General features: G+C 36.2%; 1 protein-coding gene and 1 long non-coding RNA gene across 2 annotated transcripts in view; one reads left to right on the forward strand and one right to left on the reverse strand.

Annotated features, from left to right (window-relative positions):
• The window catches only part of LOC306867820, a 307,945-nt gene that overhangs the window by 51,419 nt on the left and 235,851 nt on the right, over positions 1-20,675 (forward strand). The gene's annotated exons all lie outside the window — the stretch shown is intronic.
• LOC306867813 (AMP deaminase 2-like) lies at positions 361-18,932 on the reverse strand. Its single transcript, XM_079413707.1, has 18 exons — positions 18,795-18,932; positions 12,127-12,257; positions 10,572-10,702; positions 9,693-9,761; positions 9,508-9,619; positions 8,983-9,169; positions 8,766-8,907; positions 7,725-7,814; positions 7,513-7,642; positions 6,015-6,209; positions 5,806-5,937; positions 5,314-5,477; positions 4,762-4,888; positions 3,529-3,692; positions 3,322-3,442; positions 2,330-2,503; positions 2,137-2,247; positions 361-1,846 (listed from the first exon to the last, which is right to left on the reverse strand). Exons 1-18 carry the CDS (start codon positions 18,799-18,801, stop codon positions 1,631-1,633), a joined length of 2,403 nt encoding a protein of 800 aa, XP_079269833.1. The 5' UTR covers positions 18,802-18,932; the 3' UTR covers positions 361-1,630.

Genomic DNA, 20,675 nt, shown 5'->3' on the forward strand with positions numbered 1-20,675 from the left:
GCTAAATATGTTTTACAAAAGTGTTTTGACACTAATATAACTTCATAGATAATTTTGCAGATAGTGTTTTTGACACTAATGATATTCCATACATACTCTACCTGGGTCAAAATGACCTTAACGTTTTAAATGTTTATATCTCTTAAAATTATAGTAGAAAATCAGAAAAATAAATGACATGTATTTTAAAGTTGTTAAAACATTTCCGTAGTTTCGTTCCTTTACTATAAACTATGCATTTTTGAGAAATTTGTATGCATCTTTCTGGCTAAAAATGACCCTATGGCTGGTTTTGACGATTTTAATTTTTATACTGTTGTTTTGGTGTTTTTTGATTGAAAGATGCACAAAAACCCAGATGAGATTAAACACACATGCTTTATTAAAATCAACAAAACGCTCATTCTCACAAAAAATAGATATATTTGTAACTGCTATTCATGATCATTTGCTTTCTAGCGTGTTGTGCGTCATGCCTTGCTCTGGTTCAATGTGCTAATTTCTATAAATCATGCTTTTTTGAGTCATGTTTGGTTTGATTTATTAGTTCAGTTTCATAATACTGTGTGGTGATTAACAGTCAGTTTAACGTTCAACTCAAACTCCCGAACACATGCTGGATCGGAAAACGCGACAAACTCAAAACTAACGTAAATGTTGAGCGTAAAATATATGTTGTGTTTGTAAACTACCTTGTAAACATCACAGAAACGGGAGGTTCGGTGAGTTCAGGATTAGAAAAAAATAGGTTTTGGCTCAACGGCGCCTCCTGCAGGACTGGAGGACATTCAGTTCTGAACAGTTTGGCCATCAGAGAATGTAAATCCTTCAAAATGACGAGAAAATTACATGATAATAGAACGAAAGACGGAAAGACACATTCACAGTGAGTTATCACAAATTAAACATTCAACATAAAAACAGCTAAATTAAAAGGCATATGGGGGATAATATTAATATAAGTGTGTATTATAAAAATTATAATACGGGTGTAGTATAAATATAATTATTTTGTTTTTAACACATTCATGTTAAGCAAAATATAAATGTTAATACAAATATATTGTATTAATATGTATAATTATTTTTTCAGTGTTATTATTAGTATACTTGATGTATAATGATGTTAACATTTATATTTAGTTTTTAACATTAATTTAGTATAGTATTGTATTTAATGAAAACAAAAAAACGTATGTTTTGTTTTAGGTTTAATTAGATTTAAGTTTATAAATATTGTGTATTATTATAGTCGAGGTTGGAGTTATCACAGGCACCTGAAATGAAACCTTCAAAATAAAAGTCTCGAAAATAAAAGGCACGTGCGGGAGCGCGACGTCTTGACGGAGGTATAACGTCGTAATAATAGCGATGCATAGCTGAAACGTCTCTAAACATGCAGTGAAATGAGAGTAATAGAGGGAATGTGGCTTTGGTCCGTCTCTAGCGTGCTGATTGGACAGGCAGGGTGTGGGCGGGGTCAGGTTTTGTCTCTAGTGTCCTGATTGGACAGGTTAGTGTGGGCAGGGTCAGGGCTCGTCTCTAGCGTGATGATTGGACAGGTGGGGTCAGCACTCGTCTATAGCTTCCTAATTGGACAGGTCAGTGTGGGCGGGGTCAAGGCTTGTCTCTAGCGTGTTGATTGGTTGGATGTGAACGACAGCCCATCCTCCTCATCGATTCTGTCCAGCTCCTGTGTTCGGACGGCTTGCGTGATCAGGTGCAGCTCTTCACACATAGTCTCATATCGATACCCCACACGGATGTCCGGGACGTTTGTGCGCCGGATGTCGTTACTAATGGGACCCTCTTTTGTGTAATCGGGACCCAGCCAATGGCTCTTAGCCTGAGACATGAGGAGAGAAGAGAGGAAGTGTGAGTCAATAGGGTGTCATTTCAAAGCCGCTTTATACCAAAATATAGATTATTAAAAATTGAGTGATTTATTTTGCATTTTTTTTATATATCAACGTGTATAATAATATTAATATTACTACAATACAAATATAATGTAGAATAATAATATAATCTCTAATTGTTATAATATAAATAAACATGTTTAACATTACATTTACATTTATTCATTTAGCTGACGCTTTTATCCATAGTGTGTGTGTGTGTGAGAGTGTGTGTTACCCTGTGTGAGAAGCCGCTCATTAGCACGCTGTTTCTAGCGAGTTCACACATGTCACAGGAGCTGAGTTTCCACACCTGAGCGGCGATGCTGTACTCCTCCATCAGAGGCTCCTGAAACACACACACACGCGTTTATACACACACACACGACATGAATCATCAGTCAGGAGCATCTCACGCCGGCGCCGCTCACCTTAGTGAAGTGGAACTGCAGCGGGTCGTCGGTGGACAGCGACACCATCAGGCCGCGGGACAGATACTCAGGCAGAGGGTTGCGATGGTAACTCAGAAACAGACTGTTGTTGCTGAGCGGAGACATAGCGATGCCCACCTGAGCCAGATAATACAGATACTGCAGGACCGGAGCCTACAACACACACAGGTACACAATCACTGACCACCTGACCTCCACTTCCTCCTCACTCTTTCAGTTCTGTCTGTTTATTATTAGGGCTGTCAGTCGATTACATTTTTTAATCTGATTAATTACATGATGTTTCAATTAATTAATCACAAAATAAATTTGACTGTGAAAAAACCCCAAAACGATTATTTAAAGCTATTTTTGTGTTAAATGAGAAAGTATCAAGTAGACGCTACAAATTGTAGCTTTAGACAGAAATATTTTATTTGATTCAACATTAAATTGATTACACATTTAGGCTACAACGGACTAACATAAACAATAGAACATAAAAGATTTGAGTCTTCAAAATACCTTCTATGTTCCACAAAAGAAAGGTTTGAAAAGACATGAACTAAATCTGCCAGCAGGTGGCGGTAAATCACGAGAATCATTCATTTGTAAGTCGCTTCGGATAAAAGCGTCTGCTAAATGACTAAATGTTAAATGTCATTCATTCGATTCGTTCAAACGGCTGATTCATTCAAGAATGACGTAAACGGCTCACTTTATGAATGGGTCTTTGAATCATTGATTCACACGATTCGTTCAAATCATGGATTCATTTAGAAACTAAACACTGCCGTGTTGCTCGGAGACGCACAACGATTCTGCTGTGGCTTTAAAGGTAATATGTTCTCTGCAAAACACACAATATTATGTTTAAAATATAACACAACTTCTTATTTACTGAACTTTTGAATGTATTATACTGATTTCTGAACAAATGACTCTTTTGAAGCAGTTCTTTTCTTCTGATTCCCTCCCTAGCGTCCACATACCTTCCTGAGCAGCAGTCCGTGGGAGATGTTTTCTGACAGCATGAATCCAGACACCAGGTGATGGATAGGCCCCGCCTCCCCGCAGTGAGGTCGCAGCACGAAGGTGTGGAAGCCCCGCCTCCTGCTCACACAGACAGACAGGTGAGTCAGAGGCTGCTCTGAAAGCAATTCGATCACATGACGTGTGTATTGATTGTCATTAGTTACCTGCGCAGGTGGTTGAGGACGGTCATGTTGGCGTACATGTAGTACAGATAGTAGGAGTACGGTGGGTTGTCGTCGTCACACCAGCGCGCCGGAGACGGACTGTCCAGGTTGAAGATGTGATGCTCCGGTTTGGACTCATCATCAACGCTGTCGAATCCAACCACCTGAACATTAAAACCAATGTTTTGTGGCTTATAGTTAGTTTTTCTGCTCAAGTCAAACAAACTAGAGGTACTGATGACATCATCCTGCACTAGGTAGATTTCTGTCCAATCAGATGCTCTATAGAATAACACTGGCTGCTACCTGTTTCAACGGGAGATGCACTTAAGCGTTTTTTTGAAGTCTTCTGGTTTTGTGTAGACACACCAAGAAAAATTATTAATTTCTCAATCCAAATGTTCCCAGAAATCCCTTGTTTTTTTTTGTGATTTTAATTATATCCTGTTATTTATTTTTTGATGAAGTAAAATAATAGTTATATAATGTCACTCCCAAACATTCAAGTGATTAATAAACACAAACGAATCTGACCAAAACTGTCAAAATAATATATAAACAAATAAATAAGAAAATGTGAAAAATAAACACGTACAGTATACTGCAAAAAAAAGATAAATACATACAATTGGATTTAAATTTATTTAAATATTCATATATTTTAGTCATACATCTACATTATTTTGTATTGTATTTAATTAATTATTAATGTATGTATTTAGTTGTACATTTATGCAATTTGTTTATTTGCCCATTTAATTTTGTGCAGATGCATCATTCACATTTCCTCATGTATTTATGATTTTTGCAGGTTTGGTCTTTCTGATCAGTTTGACTGAATCATTACAAAAAAAAAAAAATTGTTAATATTTTAAATAAATTTAAATTTTTATAAATTTTCAGATTTAATTTCAGTTTTTGTTAGTTTTAGTAATTGTGTATTAGTTTCTGTAATTTTTTGCTATTTTAGGTTTAGCTGTTTTAGTACATCAACTAAAACTACATGAACATTAGACATGTTACCTTTGAAACTAACTGAAATACGTTTAAGTAGAATGGCTAATATTGCTGACTGGAAATTAACTTAAATAAAAATTAAACTAAAATTAAACTGAAATATAAAAAGCTTATTCAAAATATTCACAAAAAATGGTATATGATATATATATATATACATATAAAATGTATGTGTGTGTGTTTTATATTATATTCATATCTATATAATAAACTCACGTGTTCTAGGAAGAGGTGTAGTTGTGGGTGGCTGCTGGGATTGATGGTAACCTCAAACAGTGGCAGAAAAATGTTCTCCAGCATCTGCTGGAAGTTACTCAGCTGCTTCTTAGTGCGGTAAACGTCACTGCAGACAGACATGACACAACACACTGTTTTAAACTCACTGTGTGTGTGTGTGTGTGTGTGTGTGTGTGATTGAGTGTGTGTGTGTGTGTGTGTGTGTGTGTGTGCATGTTTATGTGGTTTATGAGGACACAAATTTGTATAATGACATGGGTATGACAGAGGTATTACAATATGAAGGTGGTTTATGAGGACACTGCCTATGTCCCCGTAATTCAAAAGGCTTAAAAAACATACTAAATGGTGTTTTTTTGAAAATCTAAAAATGCACAAAGTCTCCTGTGAGGGCTAAGTTTAGGTGTAGGGTTGGTGTAGGGCAATAGCACACACAGTTTGTTCAGTATAAAAACCATTACGCCTATGGAGAGTCCCCAGAAACCACAAAAACCAACGTGTGTGTGTGTGTGTGTGTGTGTGTGTCCTCACAAGAGTCGTGGGATCTGGACGAGCCAGCGGACGTTGTCGGAGTAAACAGAGTGAGAAACAGCCCACTGCGCCAATTTGTCCCACTCATCCATGGACCGGCCATAAACGGACAAACGCAGCTCAGCGTTCTGATACTTACTCTCCTCCAGGTCTGACATCACTTCCTGCACACACAGGAAACACATTGAAGTAGGTCAGACAAAGATAATGCATAAAGTTATGAGATTAGAGTACATATGTGCTGTAATATATATAGCATCGTATGTTTTAAACACTTCAGCTACCTTATGATAACTTGGGTACTATCAATTACATGACCTGTTTCAGAAATGACAACAATATTAATTGATATTTTATTTTAAATATTTATAATGCACTAAATGAATGTATTTTTAACCTTTTCATAAACGCACATAATGCATTGGTTTTTTTCAGTAATTGTAAATGTGACATTAATTGCTCTGAATTGTGCTCCTTTATGGTCAGCCGTACCTTGACGATGTGTCCGAAGTATTTCCCGTGGATGTGGTTGTCGGTCTTGATGAAGATCTCTCTGAGGATGGACTCTCCGATGGGGTTGTATTTGGAGTTGAATTTGTCGAAGCGGTGGAAGGTGTTCCTGTCCTGCGGAGGAAGCGGCAGGCGTCACGTGACTGGTGGCGATGACGTGTTGTGTGTTAGCATGCATGAGCGCGTCTCACCGCGTGCATGTCCAGCGTGTCCACGCTCAGGTCATACGCCGTCAGGTTCATGTTCTCAAACACCTCCATCAGCGTCTGGCCGCGGCCGCCCTCCATGTGCACGATCTCGTTTGGGTACTTCTTCATCGAGCTTTTGATAAAGCGCAGCAGGTGCTTCTGGTTCATGCAGGACGACGCGTGGATGTGCGTGTCCACCTGACAGAGACCGTTCACCACAATTCACACGCTAATGCGTTTCACTCATGAGGATCTACGAAACCATCAAACGCTAGTCGTTGCGCTTGTTGTCCATGCAGTTATTAGCGTCGAGAATTCTTTGTAACTGTCGCTTGGTTGTAGTTGTAATTTCAACCGAATTTGCTTAATCAATATTCATAAAATCATAAGTAATCAAAATAATATAATCAAAGTTTAAAATTTATTTAAATGTTGTGTATTCATTAATATTATACAATATTGTATATAATATAATAAATACTATATTTAAGACAAGTATATTTTTATGATATATTTATATTTTGATGTGCATTTTTCTATAACATAAAAAAAATATATATTATACAGTAAAACTATTTTCAATTTGATGATAATTTCTCTAGAAGTAATTTAATTGTACAGTTTTTATTGCATGTTGTATTATCTTGTATTCTAATATTCTATATATTTCAATATTCTAATGCTATAAATTATATTTATTAATATTTATATAATTGTGTATTTTTCTATAATAAAACAATATTATATAAAAATATTGTTCTGTAATATAATTTCTATATAAATATCGATATATATTTTGTTTTGAAAATGTAATTATTATTATTATATTTATGTTTAATATACAGTAAAATACAGTAAAAGTATTTACATTTTTTATATTATTTTTACATTGTCAATAATTGTTATTTTAGTACTCTATTTAAATATTCTAATAATGTACATTAATATTCAAATATTATATAGTATTACAAATTCTAACACTGTACATGTATTAGTATTATATTAAGTATTTTCTATATGCATTACACATATTATATTTGTGATAATTGATATAATTTATTATAAATATTCAATAAAACTATTTTTTATTTTCATGATTATTATATTAACAAATTTACTTCTATTAAATTTGAATATTTTTGCATTCTAATACTCATATTTATTTTGATTATTTACCTATGTAGGTAATAATTTTTAATGATTAAATTGCAGATTCTTCTATGTATTTATGCTAGTGCTGTCAAACGATTAATCGCTTTTACACATGCATATATTACGGAAGCAAAAACTTTTATTTTGGATGCGATTAATTGTGATTAATCGTTTGATAGCACTAATTTATGCATATGTTAATAATGTATTTCTCAGACGATTTAATGATTTATTAATTGATATTTCCGTTCATTTGACCTCTGCTTCTTTATACGGGACGTGCACCAGTCTCAAACTGCTTCGCCGTCATTTGCGTTAAATACCTTCAGCTAACGGAACAGATCGTCACCTTGCGTATGTTGTAGAAGTCTCTGTGTGGCACCTTCTTCTGCGCGGCGAGCTCCTTCATCTCGTTAAGCAAGACGTGCATCTGAAACTTGGAGCTCAGATACTGCAGCCGCCGGTAACAGAACGACTTCCTGTAGAGAAACGGACACAATAGACACATCAGAACGCTTGCGTACGCTGAGCCCAGTGCATGCTGGGAAACGAGTCACTCACACGGGGCCGTTAATGATGAGCGCCATCATCACGTTCATGTCGGCGATGTACTCCTGCAGGTCTGGATACGGCAGATCTAGTTCGGTGCTCCTGCGGATCATTTCAGCACAGACGTCCTTTTAAAGCTATATTTAGGTGCTAACGACTAACCTAAAACTTACAATGTGAAACACACAACCCTGTTCCGAACCCTAGAGAGCAGTTCATCATATATTCACATGACACTTTTGTGTTTGAAGCATTATTTCTTTAGTCATTTCTATATTAGACAAATTTAATACTGTATTTTTTATTTTTGTGTATTGTGGATTATTTTTGTCGTCAAATTGCTTTTTCTTTTCCAATTCAGATTTATCAGATTTTCTAGATTTATTACTTAATTTTGATTTTTTTTTTATTTCAGGTATTGTTTTGGTATTGTTATTTTAGCATCATTAATTTAGTATAATATAATATTTAATATTTTTTTATTAATATACATTTTATTTTATCTTAATTTTTGTTGAAATTTTAGTAATTCTGTTGTGTTTTTGTTGATTTTAATACTTTAAAACTATTATTATTATTATTTAAATATGCCTATTTATGTATTTGTTTGTTTTGATTTAGTATTTGTAGAATTTAAATGGAAATTAGAAATTTGCCCTAGCTAAAAACTAGTTGAAATAAAATGAGTTTAATAGTTTTCCGGTACTATATTTTATACTTCGATTAAATGTCATTTTTGTTACTTGTTAGCTTCTACAATGTAAAACATGATCTTGAAGTTGTAAAGAAAGAGATTATTAGAAGAGAAAAGCCATTTCAGTTTTTATTTTTATTAATGTGTTACTTGCCATTTCTTAGTAATTAATTGTGATATTTTCTGAGTGAAAACTGTTTCTACACCATGTTTTTTTCCAGTGTATTTCTGTTCATGTAGACGAGGGTTTGAAACAGGCTCATGAGTCTTCATGATTTCGAGGACATCCCCAAAAGGAGGTTTAGCTAAATTGAGCTAATTCAGAGGACGTCTGCAGTCGGTTTGTCCCCGGTACTCACTTGTCCATGGGGTTTTGTGCGGTGTAGACGTGAATGACTCCGTCCACCATCTTGCAGCTGTATCCGGTGTCCGGTGGCAGGTTCTTCATGTCCTGCCCCTCGTACGGATGTGTTTCTGACACCGGCGGGTGAACAGACGCATCTGAGAGAGACAAACACACACGTCAGCGCTGGATTGTGTTGGGTTTTGCACACGTGTCGAGGTGCTCACACACACCTGAGTCGACGGGACTCTCGTGAAGGTCCTCGTACACGTTGATGTCCAGAGGTTTCTGGTTGAGCTCCTGCAGAGATCGCGCCGTGGTTTTAAAGAAGGTCTGCAGAGACCGAGCCATGTACTTCTCTCTGATGAACAAGGCCTTCACAACACACTTCGCTGCGTCCACCAGATCCGTGAAGGGCACCTAAATACACAGATGTCACAAGAATCAGTCTATAATTCCTGTTTTTCAGTAAAAATATCCTTGAGAACAAAACCAAAATTTATTCAGACACCCTCAACATATCTCACATTACCACGGTTTATTCGCTATAGTTTAGAAAATGATGATAAAATATGACAAGGACTCAGTTAAACTGTGCCAGAACAAATTGATCTTGATAATGTCAGATAGCTTTGATAGAAAGGTATGTGAAGCATTCGGAGTCAGAGTCAGAGACAAAAAAATCAGTATAAAATCACACTGATACAGATTTACTGTATTTACTCAAACTAACTGAAGCTGGTTTCTCTGGTTCTCACCCCACACTTCTCCTCTCCTGAGATGGACACGCGCTGGAAGTCTCTCTCAATGAGCGTCTCTCGCTCCATATGATGGTGGTCCACCACGTCCACATAACTGTCCTTCAGACACCTGCAGACGGACACATGAGATGAGAGACGGAGACGGACAGACAGAGACAGATGGACGGATGGCAGGGACTCACTCCAGGTCTGCAGCGCTGTCTATTTTCATGAAGTCTTGTTTCGCTCGCAGCAGAATCTCGGGCTCAAGCCTTGAAGGATGTGAGGCGAAGCAGCAGATTTGAGTGAGTAACACACACACGAGAGGAGAGCGTATAAATCACTCGGATTGATTTTTCTAAAGTACTTTTATTTAAAATGCAGCAGTGGGAATCTGAAGCTCTCCACCCGAGCAGAAAGAGTGTGTTTAAGCATCTGTAAGAGACACGGACCCAAACACACCCACACAAACAGCTGAAAGCCGGCCAAACCATGGCCTGTTGTGTCTGTGTGCGATTATGAACATCTGCGGTGTTTGTTGGGTGTTTTGGGTCAGTGTGTTCGAAGCAAAGAATTCACACAGATCGCAAACAAAACGCCAGAGCAGGTGCGAAGCCGTTACAATCCACTCTGTGCCAAAAGTTCACAAACACATGATTTTTTGACTTTCAGAAACTTTGGTTCTCAAAACATAGTTTTGCCTGAATAGAAGACTCTGAAATATGCTTAATTAATCAACCCAATGACTCAAAGATCTTTAGGATCACAGTTGGAAGAGAAAGTTGCTATATTTATAAGTTTATTTAACAAATTATTTTAATAAATATATTGAAAGTAGCTTATTATTGATAATAAATAATATTACTAATATTATTAATAAATATTAAGATTTATGTTTTTTTTTTTTTACTTTATAATGTTGTTGTTTTTTATAAATTATGTACTTGAGTTTAATATTTTATTCCAAAATCACAGTTCATAGAATGTACCTTAAACATCAAATATATTCTGACTGGCTTTCGGTGTGCACATAAATATTAGTTGCATTACACACATTTAAAGTGTGTGTGTGTGTGTTGTACTTGACATCCTGACTGATCTGTCGCTCCAGACGGTGGCGTTTCTCCTCCAGTTGTTCTATGGGACTCTCTTCAGGAAACTCGTACGGAGCACAACGCATGTCGCTGTCCGTCAGACTCCTCGCCAGCAGCTCCTACACGTTACACACACATTACAAACACATATCCCCATTACAAACACACGTGTGTTACAGCCACATGCGTGTTGCAATCACACATGCGTTACAATTGCCCCACCGGTTAATCGCCGTGTAACAGCACCGGCAGTACCGGTCTCACCGTGGGGGTCGTTGGGGGTCCCCTCTTTGTCACGTTTTCCTTCGCTTTTAAATAGCTTGTAAAAGCAGGGTATGCATTTTACTTTCATTTTCAAATTAGCGGCAATTCGGCGTAAAGCACTTGTTTGTTGTTAGTTAGTTTGAGTTTTCCCTCTTTTCCTCACTTTCCTTCGCTTCTAAACAGCTTAAAAGCGATGTGCACACAGAAAATGACAGATCTCTCCATTGTTTGTAAGTGGGAAAACTTGACAAATCGGCAGTGTATCAAATACTCATTTGCCCTACTGTACCGGTGTTGCAGCTTAACACCAGTATCACCGCAAACACCGTCTATCGTAGCAAGCCTAGTACATATGCGTTACAATTAGTGATCGACCGATATATCGACCGATATTTGGCATTTTCAAATATCGGCATTGGCCGATAAGTTTTTCTGTTTGGCCGATGTGTTCAACTTTTTGACGGTGTGCCAGACTTTTATTTTGACAGCGCTGAAAACGGCACCACCTGAGCACACAGTTCATTGATATCGTTTAACAGTTCTGTCTAATATGAATAGAAGTCTGTCTAATAATCAGATAGAACTGTTAAACAAAGAAATCACACACACACACAAACACATATATTTATTTAATTGTGAAAAAACTGTCATCTAAAGTATAATTGTTTATTTTACGCATTAATTTTTTTTTAATCCACTTTCAAATTTCTTAAATATTAATAAAAATAAAAATATATCGGTCATCAGCCACCCTGCTTTCCAAGATATCGGCATTGGCATCGGCTGTCAAAAAAAACAATATCGGTCGACCACTAATTGCAATCACGTGCTATATACACACGTTACAAACACACAAGTAACAATCATTCATGTGCGTTCCAATCACGATATATACACACGTTACAAACACAACTGTGTTACAATAATATATGTTATACACATGTCTATTACATCTAGGGCCGGTTTTTGACACAAATTTCACAATTCGATTCGATTCTGACTTACAAGCTTTCGATTCAATTTCCGATTTGATTAGATTAAATAGATTAGACTAGACTTTTTTCTGACTTAAGTTTTAAGAACATGGGTTGGAGCTCTTAATTTTTAACTCTCGAAGTGCATTAGAATAATTTAACTTTAAAATGTACAAAATTTTTCTTTAAAAAAAAAAAAATCACAATAAATTTCGTATCGTGGACTTCATATCGCACTATTATCGTATCGTGAGATTTTGATATTGATACATCCCTACACGTTACAAAAACACACACACTCTCACCTCAGCGATCTCCTTGTATTTGCCGTCCATGGATGTGCGCAGGTCGATGGGCAGGTGTTTGTGGGTGACCGGTGTGCCGGGCAGAGAGTGCTGGGACAGCAGAGGCCTGGTGTCAGCAGAGCCACACAGATCTACACACACACACACAGACAGATGGTTATTTAAGATGCTAATAATAGTGTTGTTAGAGTCAATCTCTAGTACCGGTGCTCATAGTTGTGTGTTCACTCATGATTTTCACCTGCTGGATGATTAAAAAAATCAAGACTACAGATCACTTAGACCATTTACACCAGACAGGATGAAAAAAACACATAGCAACCATCCTTAATGCCCTAGTGATGCCCTAGTAATACTCTAGCAATCATCTGAAACACCCCAGCAATCGCATAGCAACCAGGAACAACACCCTAGCAATGCTTTAGTATCTGCTTAGCAACATTTAGCGACTAACTGGCTGGTTTTTCATGGTCGTTCATGACAGCAGTGCAGCATTCAGTGCAGAAACCATCACATACAGCACGAGCTGGAGCGTCTGATTCTCATTATTAAAGCCCTGCACTCATGCAGATGACACTCTTTCATCAGTGTCACTAACAGACGTTTCACACTCACACTTCAGTAGTGCACTAAAAACGCTAGTATAACTCTAAACATTATTGAATCAAGATGCGTTTACTTGACGATGTAAAATGAAGATTTTCAGTCTTGTTTATTCTGAGTAATTTATCAGAATTTTGTTAGTTTTTGCCTAAAACAAGAAAAATAATCTTAATTCAAAGACTAAAGATTTTTCTTGCCTAATTGGCATATTTTCTCGTTTTAAGCAAAAACTAACACAATTTTGATGAAAAGAAATGAAAAGAAAATGTCTTGATTTAAGAATTCTTAGATTTTTATGGAAAATTATACAAAAACATTTTTTTTTTTATTATTAATTTATTAGTACTTTATTTATTAGTTATTAGTACTTTATTTATTAGTTTATTAGAGTTTCCTGTACTATATACTACACAAGTACTGTATACGAATATATATATACATATGTGTGTGTGTGTGTGTGTGTGTATATGTACAGTATATACACACACACACACAAATACGTGTATATATATTAGGGAGAAAGAGAGATCACAGTTATTAAACACATTAATAAAAAAGAGAGAGAGAGAGTTATAAAATTATAGAAAAATTCTATCAGTCATGCCAAGATTGGCATTGAAACTCAATTTTACTGTCAAAACACTGAAGAGTTTGACTGTTATCATGTGACTTTAAGGTGATCACGTGACACGTGTTTAAATGGAATAAGTTAAAACACCTCAGTGCAGTGTAAATAAAGCCGTCACACACACACACACACACACACAGAGAGAGCCGCATGCAGAGCTGATGGGATGAGTGTGTGCAATGTGTGTGTGTGTAGTGTGCAGTGTATATTGTATAATGCGTGCGGTACCTGTGTGTCGTCTGATCTCTGCTGGGATGCTCAGGATAACAAGCACTTCCTGTTCAGCTATATGTGTGTGTCTGTCTCTCACTGCAGCTATCTCTCAGTGTGTGTGAGGACGCTCGGGTTCACTCGTGTTTGGCTCGTACCACGCTTCAGATGGAGGCGGGGGTCGGTGGCGGGACGCACCACTGTGTTTAAACCCCACTGCGTTTCCAGTGGAATCCTGGGAAAACCAGCATGAACACCTCTCCTTCTCTCTTTCCCTGTGTGTGTCTGTGTGTGTGTCCATCCCAATGCAGCACTAGCATACTCTGTAGTGTGTACTAGTGTTGTTTTTGGCGGCCTGTTTTAATTTTAGTCTAGTCTTTGTGTGAAGCTGTCATTTTAGTCACGTTCATACTCTTTTTAGTCTAGTCTAGTTTTCGTCAATGAAAATTGTATTTTAGTCTCTTTTTAGTAATGCAATTCTATTTAACCCACTCAATATAGTATAAGTACCTAGTAACGTTAGTATAGACGAAACCAAAATTTTCTTTTAGCCAAACCCATTTCAAACAAGGTTATCTTATTATATTATTGTTACCTTATAGACTTAAGAATACATCCATTCCAGACACGGAAGACGCTCTGATTTGAATTTACAACATTTATTTTACCAACCAAACATGTTAGAAGTACACACACACATCTCCCAAAGATGAACCCCGGCTGGCCGGCCGGCCATCGGCCCCTTTCTCGGTGTCAGACTTAACTTTTTTTTTTTTTTAATGCAAATCAAAACATATTACATTACAATATGCGAAATTTAACAAGGGGGATACGTACAATATCACATGTAGAAATAAGGGCAACATAAATCAGCATGGAATATCATATATATTTTCTTTAAAATTTTCTATTGATATGTTGTAACAGGGCGTTTTATTGCACATCTAGAATTCTTTTTCCCCCTAAAGTTCGCTAAAACTTTTTTAATGCATTAAAAATGTCACTTTTTGGTGTTTTCAACCAAATATAAGATGGCCGCCGAGAGAATGGACATGCCTTATAAGGATTTAATTCAGAAATATCATCTGCAAATTACAGTTTATGGCCAATTGTGTTGTTTATTTTTCTTCTAGTTTCTGTCAAACCAATCCCAAACTGGCATATTAATTTGTCTCAGATACGAGTGAATGACTGAATGACTGTGATTGGCTGTTCTATTTCAGTTCTTTACTGGGTATGCAGGCAGTTATTGAGCAGAAGAAGCTGTGCAGTGAAATCAAACACACACAGAGAGAGACTGAACTCATGTTATTGTCTGTAACCCAGTGTCTAGACTGAGCTTTAGTGTCACACACATACAGGTTCATATTTAGAAGCTGAACACACACATTGTGCCACTAATGAGAGGTCTGTGTTCATCTGTGTGTGTGTGTGTGTGTGTGTGTGTGTGTGTGTGTGTGTGTGTGTGTGTGTGTGTGTGTGTGTGTGTGTGTGTGTGTGTTTCAGACTCTTAAAGGCAGCAGAAGACTCATTTGTAGGTGTCATAATGTGACGGGTGAGTTTGTGTGATATGATCTGATCTCTGTGATTAACTGTACTTTAAACTCTCAAAGTCTTCAGCCTGATAGACTACAACACACACACACACACACACACACACACACACACACACACACACATATATATATATAAAGTCCAGTACTGGTCAATTAAGATTACATAACAAACAAAACACTTTAAAGAATAATAATACAAATATTACATATACAAAGTTTTAATTCTACTTAAATAATTATTAGACTACAACAATTAAAATATGCATTATAAATGTTCTTATTATTGTTTTATTTATTTTATTTACGTAGTTTTTTATTTTATATTGAACTGTTTTATTTATATTAATGCTGTATTTTATTATTTTACAATTTTCTATTTTAGTATGTGTTTATTATTTTTAGTAATACTAGTAGAAATTTATGCTACATTTGAATGTTTAAAAAAATGTTTTGCAATCTAAATGATTACAAATATTTTCATCTTTGTTTCTCTGTCAAAACGTTAAGCATTTCTCTCTGTATTCCTTGGTTTACACTTTGTTTCTTTTAATGACATTTTCTATAGTTTTTCCTATGCAGTCATTTTGACATGCATTATGCTTTCTTGTTGTTTTTATTTTATTGTTATTATTTATATGTATCATTTATTATTTTTAGTAATAGTAGTTTATAATGTTATATTTAAATTTAAAGTTGTTTTCTGATCTAAATGGTTGCAAATGTATTTTCATCTTAGTTTTTGATTAAAATATAGTTTTTTCCCTTATTTGTATTGATTGCTTCACATTTTGTCTTTGAATTAAACTAGCTCTATATTCACTATTCACTAAAATCTTATTCTAATCGCATACATTGTTGTGCCATTAACTGTATCTTCTTGTAATCCTTGCGTTCTCGTCTCTTTCGGGTAAATCAGAAGGCCGCAGGTTCAATCCCAGGTAAGATCGTGTGTCCCTTTACATGTGTCACAAGCTCTTGTGTAATTCATGAGCTCTCACGCCACACGCCTGGACGAACACTTTCCCACAATCCCATATTCCTGCACTCCGCACTTATCATTAATATATTGATGCGCTCGGGACGAAACCAACAAAACTGACTGGAAAATGATGAAAGTTGGTCGTTTCTGTTCTAAGATCGGACAGAAACACTGACCTTTACTAATTCACGTCATGTGCGTTTGACCAGTGCAACGGTGATTAGTAAATGCATTTAAAATGATTAAAAATTATTATATAAAAAAAATATTAAATTAAAAACAAATATAAATATTTTAAAATATTTATTTTAATTTTGCATCCATTTTGCTGAGTAAAAAAACAATTAAAGAGAAAACAAACTCCGAACCGGCCTGAACTGCTCTGAAGATATGGACCCTTATCACACCCCACCCCATCTATCTCTCAGCCTGCCGTCTCCCTCTGCGGCGGGACTCACCCGGGCTCGTCCGGCTGTGTAAACTGCGTCTCTTGCAGGGTTTAGTTTTGCTTTTGCTCTGCGCCGGAGCTGCGCTGGAGTCCGACATGCTGCCGACTGTCCGTCTGCACACGGGACGGATGGAGAGAGGGGGAGAGGCGAGCGTTAGGAGACTCTTATCAGAGCAGGGCGATATGCACAGGGGGCGGGGCTTGGGGATCTCTTAGCGCAGTAGTGGAGGCGGAGCCCCTCCCTTTATACATCAGCAGAGGGGAGGAGCTTAGGATTCCCCCACAACACACTCAGCCTCATTTTGATCTGTTGCTGGGCAACCATGCAGCAAGAATGACATCACTGAGAGAGAGTGTGTTCCGAATGGCATGCAGGCATACCGTTTCTGCAGTATGCAGGGTTTTTTTTTTTTTTAAATGAACTGTGCGTCTTGTTCAGTTTAAAAGCAAAGTTTTAAAAAAGCAAAAAATAAAAAATAAATTGTGCAATAAAAAATACAAATTATAATTATAAATTACAAATAGAAATAAATAAAATTGTGCAAAACTACTTGTAAAATAAAAAAATGCAAAAACCAAAAAATTGTGCGTTTAAAAAATAAAAGTGCATTTTGTTTGATTAAAAAAAACCTAAAATAAATAAATAAAATTAATTGTGCATTAAAATAAAAATATAAATTAAATAAAAATAAAAAGCTAAATATAAATAAATAATTAAAAATGAATTGGCCAAATGATCTATTTTGCAATTTTGACAAAATGTGCTGTGAGGGATGATGTAGCCTATCCCACAATGCAACATGCTTAAGAAATTATTTAAGCATATTTCTTGACTCGTTATTTGATCAAATTGACAAAAAGATAAAATGTGTTTAAAATGGCATGCTAGCATGGAATGTGCTGTGAGGGATACTCATTATTCAGTCAAACTAACAAAATATTTAAAAATCAAAAAACTAATTCATAGCATAGGGGAGCGTGGGGCACAAACGTGGTTTAAATATTTACACACATTCTAGAATAACAACATTTGCGGTATTTACTAGTTGTCATATTAACACTATATAGAGAAAAAAATAAGTGTGCCAAAATTCAAAAACCCATATTAAAAAGATATCACTGAACATTTATTTTACAATAGTAAAAGTATATATTTCTAGCTTAAATACATTTTTCATCTCAGTTTTTAGTATTAATTTAAAATAAGACAAATCTGTTATTTAGCAGATTTATTCAGATGGCTTTTTAATGCTTCACTAACTAGAAGACACTAAAAGTTTTAAATTCCAGTTGTGCAGATGGGGAAAGTTGTAACACTATATAACAATGCCATTATTAAACTATGATTTTCAGTGCATTAGCTATGTAATTTACACTATTTACTTTAATGCATTTTAATGCGAAACAACGAGAAACAGGTGAATAATGACTAACAGTCAGTGTTTAATGTTCAGAAATTATTATTTCAAGACATGTAAAGCATTTTGGCTCATTTATGGGCCGTCCCAAGCATGGTTGCAACGTGTTCATTGTCAATCTCCAAAATCAGATTATTTTTCATTCTTAGAAAACACCATTATTTTATTTGAAAAAGTTAATTTTATTTTGTTGACAAAACATTTTAGGTTGTTTTGTATATATATTTTTATATGGTCATGTTACACCTACAGTACGGGGCATGTTGTCACATTTCACTTCCATTTTTTGAGGGTAATTAAAGAAACATGTATATACTGTAATTATGAAACAAAGTGACATATTTGTGCTAGACAAGTGTGAAATTACAGTGAATAAAGACTTATACTCTGAACCCCATTTGGAGTCAAAAATTGTCCCCGCTCTCCCCTACTTTGATCCAGTTTCATATACTATTTAGTAGTATGCACACAGAATATATTATGCATTATGCATAAACACATCAAACCTCTTGAGGACTTTAAACTCTATTAAACTGAGAACTTTAACCTGGTTAAACATTCACATGCTCATCTGATCTGATACGAGCGAGCATTATGTAAAAAAAAAAAAAAAATTGAAAAAATGATTAAGCTGAATCCAGTTATGCAAAAGTCCCAAACAATGAAAACATGAGTTACAGATGAACTTGTAGACAGTTACAGCAGTAGTTTTCTGTGTATGCATGGCTTCTTATGTGTAGTAGATATTGGATATATCATATGCATATGTATGCAGTTATTCAGTGCTGTATTGATGTTAAAGACAGTTTCATTGTTCTGGACTCACTCGACATGTCTGTAGATTCTGATCCGGTTTCATCCAAACTCTGATGAAAAGATGATGATAATTAATAATAATAGCCTAATGGTAGTAGTTTCGGTGTTTAATAGCTGCTGAAGTTCCTCCGTTAATCCAGACTTCTTTAAATTGGTAATAAACTCGGAGTAGATTTGGAACGTTCAGGTTTTCAGGAACTTTGATCAAAATTCGCCGAAAAATGGAGTCGCGCTTAAAGGGACCGCAGCACATTTACACTCGGGTCCGAATTCGATTATAACCTACTATCGCTCGTGTACAGCTAACTCAGAGTATTTTAAATCAATAAATCGGTAAATAACTGTGAAGCTGAATCAGATGAGTGTTTCTGGGTTTGATTCCAGTCTGTTCAGCACCAGCAGGAGACGCTGTTTAGTTTCTTCAACTTCAAAGTTCATCATTGCTGTTTTTCATTAATTGAACATTTCCAGTCCAAGCCATCAACACACACACACACACACACACACACACACACACACACACACACAGGGGACATATAAAGTGTATGTAAGTTTTTATATTAAATGATTTATAGCAGTTTCCTGTCACACTTAGTGATACATGTACACAATGAGCTTTTAGCACATTAAACATATATAGATTGTTGCATTACAGGTTTTGTCTTTTATTTTTAGGCGTACTTGTTCTGTCATGTTTCTTGATCTTCCTGATGTTTCTATTGGTTTTGTTGTCATTTGTACATGTTTGATGTGACTTATTTTGTGTTGAAGTAAGGTTGTAAACCTTTTGTGTTTAATGTAAGGTTAATTCAAGTTATTTGTTTATTTACTCAAGTCATCAATTACGTAGGTGTGGAAAAATGGCCAGTATAGCTTGAAGCTTGAGATGGAGGGCAAATATTTTTGTATTATGAGTTTATTAAATGGGTGACATTGGCGCCATCTTGAGTTTTGTAACGCGCTGAGTTAGGTTGAATGTAAAGGATAGCTCGCCTAACTCAAGTTGCAGAAAATCAGTCGAAGCTCACACGGGTCGCATTCCACATCTTGAGCTTTATTCCTCTGACAACAGCGTCACTTATTTGAAGGAAAACTTAAAATGAGCAACAGAAATGAAAATAAGACCATCGGACCCGCACACATGCGGTTCTCGTGGCACATGCGTCTGCAGACTACTCACAGAATGACGCTCAGCTCTTAAAGGAGCCACACCTTATTTCACTCGTTACAGATTTCCCCCGGCCAAAAAAAGGCTGCCCTCAGCCGTACACAGCAAAATAAACACTTCCACTTAACAACTCTTCATACATGACTGAGTTGAAAAGCTAAAAGGGTGGAGGAATAAATAATGCACAAATAGTACAAGCATACATGTTAGTACAGTGCACATTAGTTTAGGAATAAACAAAATTATAACAGAAATACAAAAGTGGAATGCACAAAATTGTCAGATGCAAACAATGAACCAGTACCAAGAACATGTAGCCAGAACAATTAACACTCTTAAGCAACACTGAAACTTTGTCTTTCGTCCTCAATGCAAGTCAAGCCTTTGTGTATGGTAGGGGTTAGTCCACCTATTTACTGTCCAGTCAGACGTAATTCTAGGGACTCGTCTTTGTCTCAGTGCATAATGACCCAGACCCTGGCTTGAAACAGTGGGCAGGGTTGCAGTATTACTCATGTCAGGTGTCATGTCATGTAACTTAGAGACAGTCCCCACGTCAATACTGTCTGGAACAAAGTCAAGTGAATGTTCAGTCAAATGTTCTGGGACACCACCATCCGACTGACCAACTGAAAGTCTGTTTGAGCAGTCAGGACTAAGCCTCTGTTCAACATCAACAGAACTCTCCCCATCCATCTGGGAGGTAATGTCCCCATTCCAAGG

The sequence above is a fragment of the Barbus barbus genome (genome assembly GCF_936440315.1).
Source record: "Barbus barbus genome assembly, chromosome: 49".
Taxonomy (NCBI): Eukaryota; Metazoa; Chordata; class Actinopteri; order Cypriniformes; family Cyprinidae; genus Barbus; species Barbus barbus.